This window comes from Cricetulus griseus, chromosome 6 (genome assembly GCF_003668045.3).
Source record: "Cricetulus griseus strain 17A/GY chromosome 6, alternate assembly CriGri-PICRH-1.0, whole genome shotgun sequence".
NCBI classification, from domain to species: Eukaryota; Metazoa; Chordata; class Mammalia; order Rodentia; family Cricetidae; genus Cricetulus; species Cricetulus griseus.
The window spans coordinates 29069040-29090697 of NC_048599.1; the positions used below are offsets into that span (position 1 = coordinate 29069040).

Genomic DNA, 21658 nt, shown 5'->3' on the forward strand with positions numbered 1-21658 from the left:
GTTGACAGTGTGGAGTCAGTGATCTCTTACTAGCTCCGGTCAGCTGATTCTGTAGTTTTCCCCATCGGGTCTTGACTCCTTTGTTCAGATAATTGCTCTTCCCTCACTTCGATTATACTCCGGGAGTTTGGCCAATGGTTAGTTGTAGATCTCTCCAGGGCACTTTCTAAGCCACATGCATGACTTCTTGCTTGCCCGCCTGCTTGGTTTCAGTACTCCTGTCAGCTCTGTAGCTGCCACTCCTGTACACTGTGCTCTAGCAGGCGCTGTGCTGCCCTGAGACGCTGGGGAAACTTGACCTGTGATTCCGCTGCATTTTGACATGGCGAGGGAGGGCAGGGTAAAGTATCAGAATGATCTCAAACCAGTGATATTTTTTAACCCCCACACCCACCCCAAGCCAGCCAGTTCCTAAGTGGCTGTGTCTGGAAAGGACACTTGAGTGTTGCAATGGCAGGCCCACAGCACTCACACTGGTGCGACCTGGTCATATCCTAAGCCCATGTGAGGTCATTTCTGCACCAAATGACCTTGCCTTCCCTGCCCAGGGGCCTGGGATTGAGTGTTCTCTCTCCACTTAGGGACATTCCAGATTACAGTTTGCTCCAACTGTCACCTGCCTCTTGTCTACACTTCTGTGCTGCTGTATTTACTCAAACAAATTAACTTTTTTGACGTCCTGGATAGAACCCAAGCCCTCAAACATGCTAAGTTTGCAGTCTACCACTGCACCACAGTCCCTCAGACACGGCCTTTTCTTTTTTATATTTTTATTTTATGTCTATGGATGTTTTGCCTGCATGAATGTCTGTGCAGTGTGTGTGTGTGTGTGTGTGTGTGTGTGTGTGTGTGTGTGTGCGCGCGCGGTGTCCACAGAGAATAGGGATGCACATGGGTGGGGCTGGGGGTGGGTGAGACATTGGATCTCCTGGGACTAGATTTACAGATGGTTATTAGCTGCTATGTGGATGCTGGGAATAGGACCTTGGTCCTCTGGAGGAGTGGCTGGTGTTCTTAACTGCTGAGCCATATCTCTAGTCCCATCAGATACTTTCTTTGAATTAACTTGTTGAAAAATTTAAAAACCAATTAAAGTGCTTTAAAAGCAGCATCCTTCATTACTATCCAACCAATGCGCTGATGTGGCTGTGGCTTTGTTAGGGGGACACAGGCATGTGGGAGAGCTGTTTGGGACAGCCTCCAGCAGAGGCAATGTCTAGATACCATCAGGATGGGAAGTGGTTAGCAGTGAGAACAGTTCCTCATGGGTGGCTGTGAAGGTGCCTCATCTGATTAGGGACCCGGACCACTTTTAGGGCCCCAGTATTTTACATCTCCAAGGTCCAGGGATCTGCAGGACACTGATGTACTCCCAGCATTTAGAAGCTGTGAGGGTTCAGTTTGGGTTTCAAGACAGTGTCAATACTTTATTCCTGAACCCAAGAGGGCAAGGAACTGCTGAAAGCAGCCTGTGACCCTCTGGCAACTTCTGCCTTGCCTTTTGGGGTTTATCAGCCCCTGATGAACCTTGGAAAGTATGAACGAACAAGGTCAAAAAAAAAAAAAAAAGCTGCACTGAGGAGGGCTAGCTTTAGATTGGGCAGGCTATGCTGGGTTGTGCTCTGCCTCAGTTACTCTGCCTACATGTGGGTTCTTCAGGGGCACTCCCAGTGTGGTGTCTGATGCTTGACATTCTCTCTGGGCCTTCTGGTTTCTTCCTGTTCTGGCAGCAGCACTCAACATAGGTATTGTCAGCCCCTCAGTGCTTGCAGGGCTGCAAGGGAAATTTACAAATAGTAAGCATGATGCTAGGTGTATCATTGGCTTCTAACAGATTTGGAATTCACAGATAGACCATTCACAGCTCTTAATTAGTGTCAGGCTGCTTGAACATACTTGCATGTTTGTCCCTACTCCCTCTGAGCAATGGAAGCCCCTGGCCGTAGTTTGACTAGGACCTGAACACTGTGGGCTTTGGCTAGCCTCTGGTCCTGCTGGTTTATGACCACTTGGACCTTGCCCCCCTTTGTCTGGCTCTTGATCTGCTCCTCCACCACCCTTTGTCCCTGCCTCTGGAATCCACAATTCAGGTCTGTCTCCAACGTCACATCAGCTGCCAAGATGAAACAACACAGTTCTTTCCTCTGCAACTCTCACAGGGTGGGGACAGTGAAGCTATCAACCATTCGCAGAGACCAAATACTGTAACTTGTGGACAGAGTCAGACAAAGTATCACAGAGTATAAGTTAACCACGCTGGGCTTTGAGGGATGAATATGAGTTTTTCATATTCATGATGGGGGAGCCTTTTACTAGCAGTTTGATTCACTACATGCCAAGCATAGCTTGTGCAGGAAACAACCATTCATCAACATATTTATCAAGCACATACCACACTCCAGGCGTGGTTTTAGATGCTGGAGACACACCAGTGAATGTGAAGTAGGTGAAGCCTCTGCCCTCATGGAGCCACCTGATGGGGTGGTCAGGGAACAGAAAGGAGAGACAGACACTGAAGAGTACACATGGTCAACAAGGAAGTATGTAGTGCATGTAGTATGTTCAAGAAGCTCATGAGAAGGATACATTTGGAAGATGGGATCCATTGTAGAGCAGACAAATGAGTGACTAGAAAGCTGCACAGAGGTCCATAAACACTTTGTGAGAGGAGGGCCATTGTAGGGCGGTAGGGAGGACAGGTCATCAGAAATGGTGTCAGGACATAGGGCAAACAGTAAAATTAGATTCCTGTGTGGCAATAGGAGCCATAGTACATCCTTTCTAGAACTCTGCGGGATACTGAAAAATGTCTTCTAGTATTTGAACTGACGCATGCATTCACCTTGCATCCTGGTAGAACTTTCTTCGGTGATGGAGCTTTACAAGTTTGAAGGTTGATAGTGTCCAACACAGTAGCCCCAGAACACTCAACAAGCAATTGAACTTTGGCCATGCAATGGGGTAGTGTGTGTGTGTGTGTGTGTGTGTGTGTGTGTGTGTGTGTGTGTGTGTGTGCGCGCGCCCGCGCACGCGCGTGCGAGCGAGAGCACGCGTGTGTGCGTGTGTGCAGTCTCATGCATGTTTGTATAGTGCACATTCATGCGAAGGCCAGAGGCCAAACTCAAATGTCTTGCTTAGTTGTCTTCCACTGAAGTTTTTGAGACATGGTCTCTCACTGAACCTGGATCTCACTGATTGGCTAAACTAGCTGCCCAGCAAGCTCCAGGATCTTCCTATCTCTGCCTCCCCAGGGCTAGGATTATAGGCATGCACCACCTGCCTGGCCAGCCTTTTTATCCAGGTGCTGGGGGTCTGAACTTGGGTTATTATCCTGGTGTGGCTCCTTCTTTACTAATTGAGCCATTTAGCCAGCCTCAGGGAACTCATTATTATGTTAAAAAGCCACTGTGCTAAGTAGCCACCGAGTTGTTGGACATGGACCCATGTGTTCACCAGTGCACCGCTAGACAATCTTGTGTCGATCTCCAGACAGCCCACACCATGAATTCTTTTACAGCCCAGGGAACAGAATGTAAAGTCACATGTCTGTGGTCACACACAGCCATCAGCACTACTGCTGTGTCACGCTCTCAATCATGCATGACTACCCATGTGTGACAAGGACAGAGCTGCTCTTGGGGCTGCTTTCACTTTGTGTGCAGTGGGCCTGCTCCTTCAAGGTTGCAAGAGCTCAAGCCAGTTGTTACTTTGTAACCATCTCAGGACTTAGAGACCCTCTGGGTTTACAGCAGCTTGTGACCACAGATTCAAGCTGGACTGGGACCTAGCACTCTCTAGTCTTTGCTCTCTTTCCAGCTGCGTTTGCCTTCATTGTGCTGAAAGATGACATCAGTGATACAAACATGGTAGTAAATGAACTCAAGTTGGCAGTGGCTACCAAGATTGCCAAGTATGCTGTGCCTGACCAGATCCTGGTGAGTCAACTTCCCCTTGGGAGATAGCATTGCTCTCTTTAAATCTCCCCTGCTTCCCACAAATGTCAAGCAATGGTGAACTTTTACAAGCACAGGGGGCTCCTTTTCTGCCAACATCAGAACTGTCATTAGTGGTTTGGGTTTTCCTGCGTGTTTTCCTGAGAGTGGGAAGGGCCATAGCATTTGAAATTTACACACACGCTTGCTTAGGACACAGCCCTAGGCAAGGCTAGATACTTTTGTACTGTAGCCTTTGAAGGCTGGCTTCAGGTACAGGACTGAATGGTAAGGAGGACAGAATTTTCTTTTCTTTTTGTGGCGCTAGGCATGTGTTTATGGCCCACTTCTGTAACAAAATGCCTGACATAATTAACTTAAATGGAGGGAGGGAAGGTTTTATTTGGTTCACAGTTACAGTTCATGGTTGGTTGGTTGGGCTATAATTTGGCCTGTACACATGCTGCTTGTTTTGGTGTGAAGCATATGGCAAACAAAGCTGCTTAAATCATGGTAGCTGAGGAAGGTGGAGCTGGAGGGAGGAGCTGCCATCCTAATGTGCCCTTCAAAGGCTATTCCCCCAATGACCTATTTTTTTCATTAGACCCCTCCCACCTCCTAAAAGTTCCACTATCTCCCAGTAACAGCAAGAAGTGGTGATCACACTTTCAACATAGTCTTTGGAGAATATATAAGATAGGAACCATAAAAGTATTAAACCCAGAGACTTGTGAGTGCTGAGCTATGCTCAGCCCAATTACAGATTTTAAAGACTGGAGAGTCAGGGAAAGCACCAGAGTCCTCCAGCCCCATGTGGTTTCTAAACATGTTTCCCATTCCCAGCAAGGAGTCAGTTCCTGCAGTAAGGTCTGGGCTACCCCCTAGTCTCTTCAGGTTTTTCTTCCCTTCACTAAACCTCTCCATAGTGATTTCTGGGCTTGGTATCCTCTGAGGCAGTAAGAATCCAGCCCCCCTTCATATTGCTCACACTGCTGGCCTATCCAATGGACTTGTGACATGAACTATCTCCAAAGACAGAGTCATTATTAAAAATTTTATATACATGAAGCCCTGGGTTAGGTCTCCAGCCAGCACTACCATCACCACACACACACACACACACACACACACACACACACACACACACCACACACACACCTCCCAAACACAGCATTAACATTTGCATCAGACTGTAAGACAAAATTTTCTGCTCAGTGGCTTTTATCCAACCAAGTCCCAGGCTTGGGATGAGTAGGAATCCACTCAAGTACAGTGGCAGGAAAACGAGAGCCAGTAGTCAGACCTGGAGGGGAGGTTAGCAAAGCTTTGGCACAGGTTAGGGTCCTGTCCTTCGGGTTGATTTCAGCTTCAGTGTCAGGTTGCAGGGGGATTAAGACCTTGCTTGGCTCATGTATCAGACAGCTGCTGTGGAGCCCTCAGTGAGAAGTGTCAGCCTCCACAGGAGAACTCTTACCTCTGTGCGGGTGTGTTGAGACACTGGTGACAGAGAGCACTGTCCCGACCCTAACACCACCCATCTTTGTCAGGTGGTGAAGCGTCTCCCCAAAACCAGATCTGGGAAAGTGATGAGGAGGCTACTAAGGAAGATTATCACCAGCAAGGGGCAGGATCTAGGGGACACCACTACCCTGGAGGATCCCAGTGTCATCACGGAAATCTTGAGTGCCTTCCAGAAGTATGAAGACCAGAGGGCTGCTGCCAAGTGAGGCGTGCCTGTGTTTATGCTCACACAAGGCCGTGCCCGACCCCTGGCAGTCCTCAGGAAAAGGAACCTTGAAGGTGGCTTGTTTCATCTGAGCACATGATCCATCTGTGACCCCTCAACTGTCCTATGTGGGGCCCAGAGGGCCGCCTTTGGAGGGGGAGGCCTTTGCCCTACATCTGGTTTCCATAATGGAGTTATAACCAGCAGTGAGCCAGCACAGGCTGGCCAGAAGACTGTTCACCACTTAGCTCTAAAGCTGTCACGCTTTCTCCAGATGTGTCTAGATACAAAATGCAGATGTTTTATTTTTTGTACTTTTCTATTTGGGGAGAATAACAGATCACTCAAGTGTAATATGAATGTTAACATTTAGTTTCTCTCTCTCACACACACAGATAAACTGGGAAAAATCTCCCTTCTGTCTCCCCAGGGAAGTATGAGGATAACAGAATGTACTTTTTATTAGCATTTGGTGTGCTTGAGGTCCAAATCAGAGATGTTTGTGTGTCTGTCTTACACATAACTGTCCTGATCCTGGTAATCAGAGCAGCCATGGCACTTCCTGTATCTGTTTCATATTTGGTTCATTCTGTTTGTGGTATAGAACAAACTCGGCAATTCTTAGGTTTTTCGTGTTAGGGATCACACTCAGGGCCTTCTGCACACTAGGCAAGTGCTCTACCTCTGAGCTACACACCAGCACCTCTAACTCCCAAGAGACAGGGTGAATGTCCTCCCCTTTACTTGTGAAATCATTTGGGTTTGTTTCTCTAAACTGTGATCTGCAAAGAGCTTCTTTCCCCAAGGTGCCTCTTAGTAGGAGGTCACCATTGCTTCAAATAAATATTGAAGTTGTTCGTGAGAACCAGTGAAAACTCAGGTGTCTTATTAAAGTTCTGGGCTCCTGAAGATTCTGCATGCCCTTTCTTTTGTGGTTGGGGCAGCAAGAACCACTGTGGTCCAATGATGACACTTGGTGCTCCCAAGCAAGCCTGCTCTCAATGTGCCTTAAATCCTCTGGACGTTAGTCGGTGATACAATTGTAAAACCATGAAAATCTTATTTTGTAGCTATGTGTGGCTAAGCATGGGAGGCTTGAGGGTGTGACAGCTCTGTGAGCAGGGCCCCCTGGGGTAGAGGAAGACTATTCCATCTGATCCACAGAACTCCACTATATGGATGTTTCAGGAGTATCTTAGTTACTGCACACCTACTGTGAGTTTAACCTGTGTTGAGTTCTTGGGTAATGGAGTAACTCCACTGACACTTCCAGGAGGTGGAGTGGTTGTAGTATGCAGGAGTATTGAATAATAGTCCTTTGTTACAATCATCAGTGAAGAGCCATGTGATAGACTTGGTTGACTGTAGTTACTATGCCCTTTAGGAAATGGCCTAGATTTCCAGGTTGCTGATACAAGCTCTCAGAATGATCTATAGAAATATTCAAATAAAGCTTTATTTTGTTCACTCTTTTTTTATGGGGATGTTTTTTTTTTTTTTGGTTGATGCTGTTCTATTTTGTTTCTTTCTGATGTTAGGAATTGAACCTAGGGTCCCATGAATGCTAGGCAAGCACACACCTCAGACGTCCATGCCCCCAACCCCTACCCCCCCAACATAATCCTAAGAGAAAAACTAGAAAGGGTCTATTCATTTAAAGGATGGCACACAAAATGTTGGCAAGTGTGTTCATGTGTGTATGTGTTTGTTCAAGTGTGTGCAGGTGCCCCTGTGTGTGCAGATGTGCATACATGTGTGTGTGGGTGTACATGAGGGCAGAAAAAAAAAAAACCTCATAATGCCATCTACCATTTCTTTTCGAGACAAGGTCTTTCCCTGGCTTGTCTGGTTGGCCAGTGAACCCTAGAGAACCTGTTTCCACCTCCCCAGTACTGGGTTACAAGTGAACACCTGCCTATTTTATCCATGCCTGCCTACTTACCATGGGTTCTGGGCTAGAACTCATGTTTGCATGACAAACATTTAGCAAGTCAAGCTATCATCACACACATCTGAAAAAGTCCTCATTTCTGTGGGGAAACCACCCCCTGACCTTGTTAAGTGGTCAATACAGGCTGTAAGAGTGAGGTTATAATACTCATCTCCCAGCATCACAGACCCAGCCTAAGTGACAAGCTCAAGTATGGCCATGTGACACTGTCAGGGCCACCGAGAAACACACAAAGACACCTTGAAGTTGACTATTATCTACCACTTGCTTGACAACAAAAGATGTGGCCTGTCAGAAGGAGACTAAAGATCCAGGGATTAGTGAAGGCCTCTACCTGCCTGTTTCTCTGAGGACTTCCCCTCTTGTGTTTGGGTTTTTTGTCTCCTTGAAATTTCTGACAAGGATCCAATTTCTTGCTACTGCGGTGCAGAGAAGAGCAGGCAGCTGGCAGAGATGGGTACTTTGAGGTTGGTCAGTCTAAACAGTGTCTCTCAGAAGTGCAGAATGTGTGATCGTCATACCCATAAAGGCAAATTAAAGTCAGACTGGGGAAGCAGCTGTTGCCTTCTGAGGATGTTTCACTTAAAGTGGCTAAAATGAAAGCCACCACACTCAGGAAACACAGCTTTTAAGCATGACTGGCAGCCCTAGTCAGTCTTTAATAAAGTATGGCTTTATTTAATAAATGAGGCCGAAGAGAGAGCTTAGTAGGTAAAAGTGCTTGCTGTCAAGCCTGGTGACCTGAGTTCAAGCTCTAGGACCCATACGATGGAGGGAGAAAACTGATTCTTGCAGGTTGTCCTCTGATCTCCACATGTGCACTGTGGTGCACACACAGAACACAGACACACGCATGCAAATGGACAGGTAAATGTCATAAATAATGGCAATGAAATGGCTATCACTTATGCCTTGACTGCCACACTTACATGAAAGGAAATCGCAGAAAATGCTGGCATGCATCCATCCCTGGTATATCCACAGCAGCTGAACTCATGGTGAAAAAGAGGTTCGTGGGTTCCTGCAATTCCTCCCTCGAAGATCCGATTGGTGCACTTGGTGAGGGGCACTTGGTGAGGGGTAGGGCCAGCTCTTCCATTCTCATGTCCCGGAAGTCTGCTCTCCTGCCTTGGCAAGGTGACAAGGGGTGGGAGGGAGGGCATATTTCCCTTACCTTTGCTATCTCAGGGCATACCAGGGAGGGGGCAGGAGCAGCTCTGCTGGTGTCACACCCATAGGCCTGGCTCACCTGCATCCCTGCCAACAGGATAAGCTTTAATATTCTACCTACCCAAGCGAGGCGCCATGCCCGCTCTCCCACGTACTGCAGCTGGCTTGCACGCCGGGGTGGGGATTGGAGGGCAGTTCTCCCACCCTCGCAGCCCGGGGGTAGGGGTGGGGGTGGGGGCAACTATCTTACCTGCCACCGGTGGCATGGGCCTAGGGGTGGGAGGTCATTGTCATTTTTTTCCTTACCCAGGCGACCACATGGTAGAGGAGGAGTGGGTGGGGTCAGCTCTATTGTGCTGCCCAGGTGAGGTGCAGGGCCTTCTCTCCTTAGAGCTGCTGCCAGTGGGGGGCAGTGCCAATTCCTCCACTCTCCTGACCTCAGGGCCATCTCTCCCACCCGCCACAGGCAGCGGCGGAGAGGGGAGGCCATCTCTCCTCCCTCTACCCCACCTTATGGTAGATGAAGGGTACAGGCAGGATCACCTGTGCATCCATCAGCAAGGTCAGCTCTATTGCTTGTGCTGCCTGCTGCCTGCGCTAGGTGCAGGGCCCACTCTCTTAAGTGATGCAGCAGGTGCCGGGGCGGGGGTGGGGGTGGGGTCGGTCAGGACCAGCTCTCCCATTCTTGTGATCCAGGGACCAGCAGGCAGTATCTATCGCTGAGGGACAAGGAATAAGGGGGGTATCTCTCCCTCTCCCATGCTACTGTGTGATGACAGTCTGTGTGACTAGCTCTCCCAGAGGCCAGCTCACCCGCACCCCCCACCAACAGGGACAACTCCACTGTGCTGCCCTGGGGAGGCGCAGGGCCCATTCTCTACAGTGATGCAATTGGTGAGGGACAGTTCTCCCTAGTAATTTTTACTAGTTTGATTTTTAAAGGTATCTTTTGAACTTTGAGGTTCTCTCTGAATGGGTTAATTTGGATAGAAAAATAGCCTAGAGCCAGTTCAAAGGGAACATCTTTTAGGCCCAGACCAAGGGAGTGTTTTCTAGGTCTAGATTGAGGGGCTGTCTTCTATCTCTGGACCAAAGTGATGCAGTCTAGAACTAGACAAAAGGGCCACCTTAGACATCTAGGCCAAGAGGATGCCTCCCTCAAGGTGGTTTTTTTTTTTTTTTTTTTTTTTTTTTTTTTTTTTTTGAGAAAATGTGCCGGTTAGCTCCAACTACCTCTAATCTGAATTATATAATGCTCCCCCATCATCTTGTTTAAAAATTTTGTTGGGTAACAGGATTAAACCAATTAAATATATTTCTGAGTCTGTTGATGCTTTATTTATTTTTTTCTCTTCTTCCTACCTTCCATTCTTTTTTTGATGCTGAGGATGGAACCTAGGGTTTGCTAAGCCTCCATTACTGAATGACAACCCTGGCCCCTACCAATTCATTTTTAACTATGGTATCACACATAGGTATAAACAACTTTTACTAAGAACCAAATGTCTGTGACACTACCCCATTCTGTGTTGAAACCCTACGCCTAAAGCGATGGCATTAGGAGGAAGTTGATGAGGTCAGGAGGGTGACACCTCCGTGAATGAGCAGTGCCATTATAAAAAGACGTGGAAGCACTATTTCCTCCTTGTTCAGGACACAGCAGGGACACTAATATATGCCAGCCAGGAAGTAGTTTCACCAAACATGCACTCTGCCAGCGTCTTGTGCTTACTTTTCCAGTCTCCTTAACTGTTTGAAATGATTGCCATTTGAGCCTCCCAATCTACAGCCTTCTTTAGAGCAGCCCAACATTTTCACTTCATATTGTACTGGAAAAGGGGGTGTGGTGTGAAGAGACGGCTTCTGGGCTGTCCAAATTCTGAGAAGCTGCCTCCCTCTAAATAGATAAGGACTTCAATACAAAGACTTTGTGAAAGTTATCAGGCAAACTGCATGTACACTTGGATGGCTGTTTACATTCTAGGGACCTGCAACAGGGCTCCCTTGGTTACCATGGAGTTAATCAACAGAGGCTATGGGTTTCTGGGCATGGTTCCACCTTCTAGTGCCCAGGATTCCTTGTCTGTGTTTACTTCTTCATCTGCCCTTCTACAGAGGTTGGAGCTGCTCGGCCTCCAACCTATCCCAGCCAGCAGAGGCACCTGGCCTTATTGAAGTTTCTGTGGGCATTGCCATCTCCTTATGCCTTTGGTTGTTTAGAAGGCTATTATGGTGGTCAGAAAGACAATATCCCACCCCACCCCCCCTTAAGCTCACGTATTTGAACACTTGGCCCCCGGTGGTGGCGCTGTTTGGAGAGGCTTTGGTGGCTGTAACCTTGATAGAGGAAGTACATTTGTCGAGGCCAGCTTTGAGACTTCACAGTCTCACGAATTCCCATCTGCTGCTGTGTCTGAGGTCAATTATGTGGATCTCAGTTTCCTGATCTTTGTACTTCCATCTCCCAAATGTTGGGATTAAAAGCATGTGCTACTGTTCTGAGGATTACAGGTACACATTACCATATCTAATCTCTACCACCAATTTTTATAAGAATATCTGAGATGAGCCACCGTGTAGGTGCTAGGACTTAAACCCAGGGTCTCTGAAGAACAGTGCTCTTAACCACGGACCCATCTCTGCAGCCTTTTTGATTCCTTTTTATTTATTCTGCTTAGGCTTCTTGAACCTTCAGGTTGATATCTGTGTGTGTGAGTTTTGGAAATGCCTTAAACATTACTTCTTTGAATACTGCCATTGCCTATTTTTTCCTGTTTTTTTTAACCCCTGATTTCCCATAGTTGGGAAGTCTCACATTCTGTTTTCTCTATCTCTCTCTGTGTTGAAAACAGATTCTGAGATGAAGGCTTGAATACAGGTAAGTAACCTAAGGATAGAGTGACAGCTCGTACAGCCACTTTGGAAATCAGTATGGCGACTCCTCAGCAAAATGGGGATCAGTCTACCACAAGATCCAGCAATTCCACTCTTAGGCATATACCCAAAAGAAGCACATTCATACAACTAGGACATCTGTTCAATGATGCTCATAGCAGCATTATTTGTAATAGCCAGAACCTGGAAGCAACCTAGATGCCTCTCAACTGAAGAATGGATACAGAAAATGTGGTACATTTGCACAATGGAGTACTACTCAGCGGGTTGGGGGGGGAGAAAACCAATGGAATCTTGAAATTCGAAGGCAAATGGATGGAACTAGAAGAAACCATTCTGAATGAGGTAACCCAGTCACAAAAAGACAAACATGGTATGTACTCACTCAAATATGGATTTTAGACAGAGCAAAGAGTTACCAGCCTAAAATCCACATCTCCAGTGAAGCTAGGAAACAAGGAAGACTCTAAGGGAGACATACATGGTCTCCTGGAGAAGGGGAAAGGGACAAGATCAAATTGGGAGCATGGGGGGAGGGGTAAGGGAGCTATGAGAATGTGAAGGGGAGAAGAGGAGGGGTGAGGAAGACATAAGGGAGCAGGAAGCTGAGTTGGGGGAAGAATAGAGGAGAGCAAGATAAGAGATACCATAATAAAGGGAGCCATTATAGGTTTAAAAAGAAATCAGGTACTAGGGAAATGTCTGGAGATCTACAAAGATGTCACCAACTAACAATCTAAGCAACAGAGGAGAGGCTACCTTAAATGCTCTCCCCTAATAGTGAGATTGATGACTAACTTATATGCCATCCTATAGCCTTCATCCAGCAGCTGGTGGAAGTAGAAGCAGACACCCACAGCTAAACACTGAACTGAACTGGAATCCAGTTGCAGAGAAGGAGGGGTGATGAGAAAAGGGGACATGACCAGGCTGTGAAACCCACAGAAACAGCTGACTTGAACAATGGGGAGCTCTTGGTTCCCAGACTGATAGTTGGGAAACCAGCATGGGACTGCTCCAGACCTCCTGAACGTGGGTGTCAGTGAGGAGACCTCAGAGATCTATAGGGCCTCTTGTAGTGGATCAGTATTTATCCCTTACATAGGAATGGACTTTGGGAGCCCATTCCACATAGAGGGATACTCCCTGAGCCAAGACACACAGGGGTGGGTCCAGGCCCTATCCCAAAGGATACGATAGACTCTGAAGATCCCACATGGAAGGCCTCACCCTCCTTGGGGAGCAGAAATAGTATGGGGTAGGTAGGGTGTTAGTGGGGGGTGGGTAGGGGTGGAGGGGAGGGAGAGGGAACTTGGATTGACATGTAAAACAATCTTGTTTCTAATTCAAATAAATAAAAATGGAGAAAAAAAGTACCATTCCAGGAACAAGTATGACACATGGCAGAAGGGGAAAGGGGAGTATTCAGAGTAGGGGAGAGCTTGTGGATAGGAAGGGGAAACCTAACCAAGGTTCCATCATGCTGGACTCACGATCTTATCAAATGTATGTCACACTAACTCTTTTAGAACTAGCTATAGGCACCCCCAGGGCAGAGGTGGCTCCAGACAACAGGCCTGTCCCAGGTGCTCCTCTGACCATGGCCAGTTTTCCTGATATCTTTTTTTCTTCATATTTTTAAAGTAAAAAAAAATAGTTTGTGTATTTGAGGTGTGTGTGTGTGTGTGTGTGTGTGTGTGTGTGTGTGTGTGTGTGTGTACAGGCATATTCACACATTAATGTAGTGGTTGGAGATCAGTAACAAATGTCTTCAGCTGCTCCCACCTTATTTGTTGAGGCAGGCTCTCACATTGACTTGTGACTCACTGGCTCCTAACCCTAACCCTAAGCCTAACCCTAACCCTAACCCTAACCCAGGTTTCCTGATATCTTTAAACGGGACCCTTAGGGCAAAGGGGGATCTGTAAGGCCTACCCGAAAGGGAAGATCCTCACTCAAGTCTCTGGATGATGCCATCCCCCAAGAACTCACGAGAGACTGTCCTTGTTGCACTAGCACGAGGTTTATTGACAGAAGCCATCGCGCTGGGACCGAGACTCATATCCCACGCAGGGGTAGAGGAGTTTCGACCCCGAATGGCTGGGAATAGGAGTTTTTAAAGGAAGAAACCACAACCCAAAATATCAAGAATACCAGTGAGGGAAGGAACCACAACCCAAATTATCAAGAATACCAGTGAGGGAAGAAACCACAACCCAAAATATCAAGAATACCAGTGAGGGAAGAAACCCCAACCCAAAATATCAAGAATACCAGTGAAGGGTCCCGAGGGAAATCACAAGGGGAAACTCCCTATTCCTTAAGATTGTTTGTAAGATTCTAATCTAACTTTTTATGGCTAGCCTTTTCCTGGAACAGAGTTGCTGAACCAGCTAGCCACCCCTATATCCTAGGCCTTATTTCGTCTGCTGAGGGGGGTCTTCTTTATCCTGGCCTTTCAGCTCCAGACAACAGGCCTGTCCCAGATGCTCCTCCGATCATGGCCATAGTTTTCCTGATATCTTTAAACAAATGCTTAAAACATTTTGTTCACCATATGACTCTGGATTACCTGTTCTCTATCATCTTAGGAGAAGGTATAACATAACACGGACTTTTTAATTTTTTTTTCTTTTGTGGTTTTACTCTGTAGTGCAGGAAGGCCTGACATTTATTAAAGTAGCCTATGCTGGCCTCAAATTTGCAGGACTTACCCAGCCTCAACCTCCCATAAGTTAGGCTCATTGTAAATGAGCCGTCTGTCAGCTGTACAGGAGGTTATTCACCAGTGATAAGATGTAAAAGGATAAGTTTTGAGTCAGTGACTTTTCTCTCCATTTTATCCTTTAAATCATTGGATGGAGATTTCTGCTTTAAGTCATTAAGGTACTGATGCCAATTAGTTCCATTTCATTCCCAGGCTAGCTCCAACTCAGCTAGTTGATGGTTGCTACTCTCAGAGGTACAGGCATTTAGGGCCCATGGGCTTTTCAGGGCCAAAGTCCCATACTTGGTCCTAAAGTACTGCTGTCTATGGAGCTCTTAGAAGTTCCTAGGTATTATCTGAGGCCCCCCTGTCTGTCCAAGAGAACATAGTTCCTGGGTTTATTATAGTCACTGAGATTGAATCTCACAAGGTATTATGCTGGCCTCTCTCTGTCACCTGACAAAATGCACTCAGGCAGTACCCTGATCAGCCCAGGGTTCCATGGTTGTGTTCTCTGCACGCAGGTGCAAAGGACCTCTTTAAAAGAAATATGCCAGCCCACTTATGCTCTTTCCTTCTGTCTTTCCAGCTGTTCCCCTGGGACTGACAGGACTTTTCCTGTCTTCATATTTTCTTCTTCTTCTTCTTCTTCTTCTTCTTCTTCTTCTTCTTCTTCTTCTTCTTCTTCTTCCTCTCTCTCTCTCTCTCTCTCTCTCTCTCTCTCTCTTTATCTCTTTTCTCTCCCCCTCATTCCCTTTCTAATAAACTTCTCATTTAAGTTCTATCTGCCTGGCATGTTTGTCCCTCCACCTTGGTCACCCTAGCCTGCCATAGAATCTGCCAAGGTTCCCTTCAGCTTTATCATAACAGCTGGGGTCTCTAAGTCTGTGATTTTAACAACCCCTCAGTGAATTACACAGCAGGGGACCAGCTTTTGATAACCACCTTTCAAGCTCAACAAAATCAGTTTCCTTCCATTTTAAGATAGTGACCCTATTAAAGAGAACTGGAATCAAATCACAGTGCTAGAGGGATGACCATATGGGAGAACAGGGCAGACTCGAAGGACACAACGATTAGACCAAAGCCTTGTAGCTAGCTGCCTGACGCCAAAGCCTCCCTGTTTGCTTCATCAGCTCAAAAGGGGGATCCTATTGCCCTCACCTACCTTGTTCCCTGGAGGACAGGAAACAGGGAAGAAGCCTCAGTTCCTCTCTCGGGTAGGGATAAGGGCTACCGCTTTGATAGGTGTTGGCCTTCTCCTCCCTTTACTAAGGATGTGAAGAGATTCAGGGAACCCCAGGCTTGTTCCCCCAAATGAATCTGCTGGAGGCATGCTATCACCGTCCACACTGGCCATGTGCAGATCTTGGAGTCTGCACTTGGTTTTGCCACACTGGCTGTACTCTTTCATGTCATAAAAATGCTAGCAAAAGCACCAAGTGGTGATCCTGGAACTTGGACCACAGGTGTCAGCGCTGGCCACGCAGGTGACAAGCCAGGAGACAGGAATCCTTCCTTCAATAAATCTAGAAGTAGGAAAGGTTAGAGAGTGGGGTGTTAGTTGTCTTCCTAGATTACAGATCTATGAGCCAGTGAGGGCTGGAGGAGTCTGCAATCTTGTTAAGAGAACAGGCATCCTGATGGGGTGTAACTTTCTTGGTAAAAATCACCAGTTGAGTGACATCGGGTTCTCTTCCTCTGTTCCTATAAATCTGTGGCAATTTTGTGAATGAGCAAACATACCTTGGACCATTTCCTTTCCTAAAGATGGACATTACTTAACCTAAGCCATGTATCTCTTTATCACTGGGAGTCCCAGAAACACTGAACTCTTAGAGATATCAATCAATTGGTGCAATGAAAGAATAAAAGGCAGGTTAGTAACCATCAAAATAAAAGTGATAACTTGCTTTTAAGAAGTGGTTTCTAAGCCAGGCATTATGGCACATACCTTTAATCCTAGCACTTAGTAGGCAGAGGCATTCAGATCTGAGTTCAAGGCCAGGGTGTTCTACAGAGTGAGTTCCAGGATAGCCAAGGCTATACAGAGAGATTCTGTTTCAAAACTACACAAAACAAAACAGTACATGGTTTCCAGGGCCCAAGGATGTAACTCAGGGGTACAGCTTGGGTTTCCAGCACTATGGAAAACAAACCGCAAAACACAAAACCAAAATGGTTTCTCCGTGTAATTAAACATACACAATGAGGAAGTGGTGCCATTCAAAAAAAAAAAAAAAAGTCAGTACTAAGAGAACAATGGGGCTGGTAAAGTTCTCTTCCCAACAAAGTAACAAAAGTAAATACCCACTCCACTGAGAGACTTCAACTGCTGAATGTGCTAAGCCTGTGGCGCTGAGGCTGGACTGACTGAAAGAATAGATGGAACAATTACAGCAGTTTTCCTTGGCAGCCCATTTTCAGTTGTCATCTTGTCCCCTGCCTGTTGCTTGGGGGAGCACTCATCACTTAGCTTGCCAGTCTAGCCCTGCCTGCACTGGTAGCATCTTGTCTGCTCTGTGGGTTTTTCATTGCATGTTCCGTGGGCAACAGAATCCTACTGGATGCTGCAAAACAAGACGTTCTGCCCAGGAATATGGACTTGGGCAGGGACTTGTGCGACACATGAAATGAAGAGTCATGGAAAGCTAGTTTTGAAACCAGGTAAAGGGTGTTGGTGTGTCAGATGGGATGTTCTCAGGAGCAGCGTGAATTTCTCTATTGCCTGGCTTAGAAATCAGGGGCCATTTCCTCGGCTGACAAGTAGCCTAGAGTTGGTGCTTTAGGCACTGAGTTGCTATTCCATGGGTCTTTCTGTTCTCAACAATATGTTGGTCCCATTTGTATTTTTTTTAATCAACAAAGCAAAAACATTGCTTTTCAAAGGGACTCCCACACTTCTGTATTTATTTTATGGCAAGATCCTTGCCTGTGGGCACCTTACTGTCACAGGCTAGAATGGCAGCAGTTGACATTTTACTGTTTCACAATGGAAGGAGAGGAGCCAAACTGCAGGCTTTGCCAAAGAAGCTTAGGGAAAATGGAAAGGCTGTACCTGCTGGGGCTTGGTGGTGCGTGGTGAGGAGGAACACACTTTGCTCTTTGTTGTTGTAGCTGTCATCGTCATCTCCTCTTCTTCTTCTCCTTCCCCTCCTCCCTCCTCCTTCCCCTCCTCCCTCCTCCTTCTCTTCCTCCTTCATATCCCCTTCCAGTCCCATGAGACCTGGCTATTCTTTCTACGCCCATGTTCTGTAGAATCTCCCCTTGTCCTGCTAATAAGCCTTCCTGATTGTTCTTTCCAATTTATGTTTGAGATGGACTTTGCTGTGTTGCTTAAGCTGGACTCACACTCCCAGGCTTCAGTGACTCTCCTGACTCAGCCTCCTGACTAGTTGGGAAATACAATGTAGCATCATCATGGGTAGCCTTTCTGCATCTTAAGCTGGCTCTTGTGGCTGTCTGCTTCTGTGAGCTGAGCATAGGTTCGTCCGTCTATGTTCTTGAGCCTCATACTCTCTTCTGCCCTACCTGCACTGAAACCAGAGCTTCCTGTTATGATGTGGCAACTTACCTGGAAGCTCTTTCCCAGTAGGCCACTGCTATTTCCACTTAAGGATTACTTATTTAAGCTGGACTGTGGTGGCACACACCTTGAATCTCAACACTTGGGAGGCAGAGGCAGGTGGATCTGTGAGTTTGAGGACAGCCTAGCCTACAAAGTGAGTTCCAGAACAGCCACAATTGTTACACCGAGAAACCGTATCTTGCGAAACTCCCCAAAATTGTTTATTTATGCATTTAATGTGTGTGCTTTGTCTTCATGTAGGTATGTGCACATACATGTGCCTGGTGCCCACAGAGACTAGAAAAGTGCTTTGGATCTTATGGAACTGGAGTTACAGACAGTTGTGAGCTGTCATGTGGGTGCTGGGAACTGAACCCGAGTCCTTTGCAAGAGTAGCAACTATGCATAAGCATTGAGCCATCTCTCCAGGCCTCTCCTTCCACTTTCTAATAATTTTTTGCCCCTTTCATACTGTTTTTCTTTGGTCAGTCAGTGACCCTGAAGCTTACCCTTGGACATCATCCCCTTGGTCACCAATCTCAGGGCTCACCAAACCTCCGACTTTGTCTCTTGCCCTTCTCTATCCCCTTCCAACTCATCAACTGGAATCTTATTTACACAGAGTTAGTGTACAAGCTCCTCTTGTTATTCCTATCTGTCAGCACAGCTTCTCCCCGAAGGTGACAGTCCTTGATAATATTTATAATCCTTTAAAATAGTTTCATGCTTTCTACCTTCCCTCCCTATTCACAACAGTGAATATTGGCTCATCTTGGCCCCTGGTTTTGTAACAGCACTTGAGACCTTGCAGGCTTAGGAAGTACCTGTATGAGGAACTGAAACAGTATGAGATTAGGGTGTTAAAGTCTAGGACTGGGATTCCCGATGGTGTTTATTTTAACTTTTCCCCTCTAGTTTAGCACATTGGGAGAAGGCTGCTCCATACCGCATGCTTCTTCTTCTATCCTGGGATAGCACCATTTTGTTGGGATGAATGCTGTCTATGTAGCTCGTGTTTCAGTGGAAGTAGGCTGCATTTTAAGTCCCAGGATAGGGAGTGTCTTACCCAGTGTTTCCCAATCAAGGGCTATTTTGTCCCTTAGCGAACATCTGGCAAGGTTTAAAGATGCTAAAAAATTATCATGTATTTGTAAGCTCCTGTCACAAAAACAAACACTCAGGCATCAATTTATATAGAGAAAAGGTTTTAGAGGTTCCAGCTGATCATCAGTTGGCCACAACTGCGTTGGGTCTGTGGTGGTACAGTATGGTGGAGGTGTGTGGTGGAGCAACTGCTACTCCATTGCAGAGAAATGAGAAAAGTGGGAGAGAAAAGGGATAAGGTCCCATAGTTCTCATCAAGAGCATGCCTCCAGTGACCTGACGACCTTCCAGTACGGCCAACCTCTTAACACAGTATTACCTCCAAGTATCACCCATGTCAAGGACCAAACTTTAACACATGGGCCTTTGGAGGCCCAGGTTAACTCTAGCACAAATCGAGGTGGGTTGCTACTGGCATGTAAAGGGTTAAGGCTGGGGTGGCGCTAAGCATCCTATACTGCACATCACAAGCCCCACTCCACCTCCACAACAAAGGATTATCTAGTCCAAAATGTTAGGAGTGCTGAAGTGGAGAAACCTGACCTAAGCAGGCATGGTGGCTCCATTCCTCTCGGTGCAAATATTTGTTACAATGAGACAGTGAAGCTGGTTGAAGGGCCGGAGGGTGGAACGGAACAATAGAGCACTAAAACAAGACACAACAAGTAAAATGGACTTTACCACCACATGCAAACGGAAAACTTCCTAAGCTGTGTTGCATAACACAACCAACCGAAGCTCAGCCTTTCTAACCCCAGCTCAGTCAGTCTCATGTGCTCCAAGATAAGGCCATGAGTGCACCCCCCAGTAACTCTTTGTGGACTCATGTGTTTCAGAGATATGACCAGAGGCTCTTAGAAACAAGAGCTCTTACAAGAGCTTACAAACACATGATAATTTTAAAAAATATCTTTAAGCCTCTAAGGGACAAGATAGCCCTTGGTTGAGAAATACTGGTGAGACCACTCCCCATCCTGGGACTTAAGATGCAGCCTACTTCCACTGAAACGCTGGCTACACAGACAGCTGGCTCTTCCAGATGCCCTCCTAGTTTACACATTCTAACCAATCCCTTTCAAGACCATCTTAACTTTAGCCCCAAATTTCCTGAGCAGCCTTCCATAACTGCCCTCTTTTGAGGGGCTCACGAGTCCTCTGGTGAATTCCTTTATGTAGCAAGTTCAGTGTATTCAATTCTTTTATTATTTTTAGTGTGCTTGTTCCTGGTTGCTTTGGTCCATGTGCTTTCATTTAACACTGGGCATGAGCTACACATAACTGATGTAATAGGCTTCTGGGGACAGGTCAGGAATGGTCAAAGAGCTTCCCAGAGAGAAAGATGCTCTGGGGATTGAAGAAGAGATTTTCAGCAATGATACTTGAAGTAGATTCTGGATTATAAAAAAAGGTTTAGGTGGAGGTGAAAGAAAAATGTATCATAAGGAAATAAGAATAAATATGACAAGGTCAGAGACATGGAATCAGAAATGGCAAGCTATCCAGGCAAGCAGGAAGGTGCCAGATCACACATTTGTTAAAATTACCCATGATACTGTCTGTCTTCAATGATGGAATCAAGTAGAATGGTGTCAAGGCCTGAATTATATAACCTGGGATCCCTACAGAATTGGGTGTTAAGAAATCTCCACTTCCCTCAAGCGAGAAGAAAAGTAGAACATTAGGGTGGCATTCTAGCGCCATCTCGTGTTGAAGATAATGGCATGTATGCTTTTGCAAAACCTCCAAAGTGTAGCAAGAAAATTTTAGTGGCTGCAGTTTGAACACGTGTATCCTAGAGATCATTCCCAGTGCCGTAAAGTGACAGGACTTTGTGTCTTCCGCCTGAAAGGTTTCTCTTCCTTGCCTTTCCCTCCCAATCCTACCCTCATATCCCATTCCTTCACTGGTCAAATGCTTCCACAAGGTCAAGTTTCTTTCTTTAAAGCCACCACTGTATTACAATTTACATTTATTGAAGTCATGGCTCCCATTAGTTCCAGAAAGGAGGGGCTTTATCTGTGGTGTGCTCACCTCGGCTGCTGGAGCATGTTTGATTCGTTGTAATGCTGTGGACGCACCACCTGCTGCTTGCTTCATGATTCCTAGAGTTTTGTTATTAGCGGTCTTTTCTGCTTGGTCCTGTCTTTACTTAAAGATAACTCCCTTTAGAAATTCAAATGTCTGTTGTATAACCACTTTTAGATCTAGTAGTCAACATCTGATCTTAACCAAAAGGAAACATTTTGAACCTTTGCGGAAATCGTTTCAGAAAAGAGTGATTTTCAGGTGGGGATTATTGCACTCCAAGGGGATGGACGCGTCATTTTTCACACAGTTGGTGAAGAATCAGTGGCATCCTCTCTTTTCACGCGTGTTACTGCAGACATCAAGGCCAGCACACAGACGTGAGGGAGACCCCGGCTGCGGCCTCAGCATCCAGGCTTGGGATGAAGGAGAACCTTCACCGTTCTCCAGCGGCCGTTCGCCAAGGCTGGGGGGGTGGTGACACGCCGCGGTGCCAATCTCCCGAAAGGGGCGGGGCCCCCATGCATCTCAGCCGCTAGGCGCACGTCATTTCCGCGCGCCGGGGTGTGTGTGCGTGGGG

General features: G+C 46.5%; 1 protein-coding gene across 1 annotated transcript in view; it reads left to right on the top strand.

Moving 5' to 3' along the window:
• The window catches only part of Acss1 (acyl-CoA synthetase short chain family member 1), a 47947-nt gene extending 40886 nt beyond the window's left edge, over positions 1-7061 (top strand). Inside the window, exons 13-14 of the mRNA XM_027421563.2 lie at positions 3817-3935; positions 5480-7061. Of these exons, the coding sequence (XP_027277364.1) occupies positions 3817-3935; positions 5480-5659 (299 nt within the window). The 3' untranslated portion in view covers positions 5660-7061. The remainder of the gene's footprint in view (positions 1-3816; positions 3936-5479) is intronic.
• The last annotated feature ends 14597 nt before the right edge of the window (positions 7062-21658 follow it).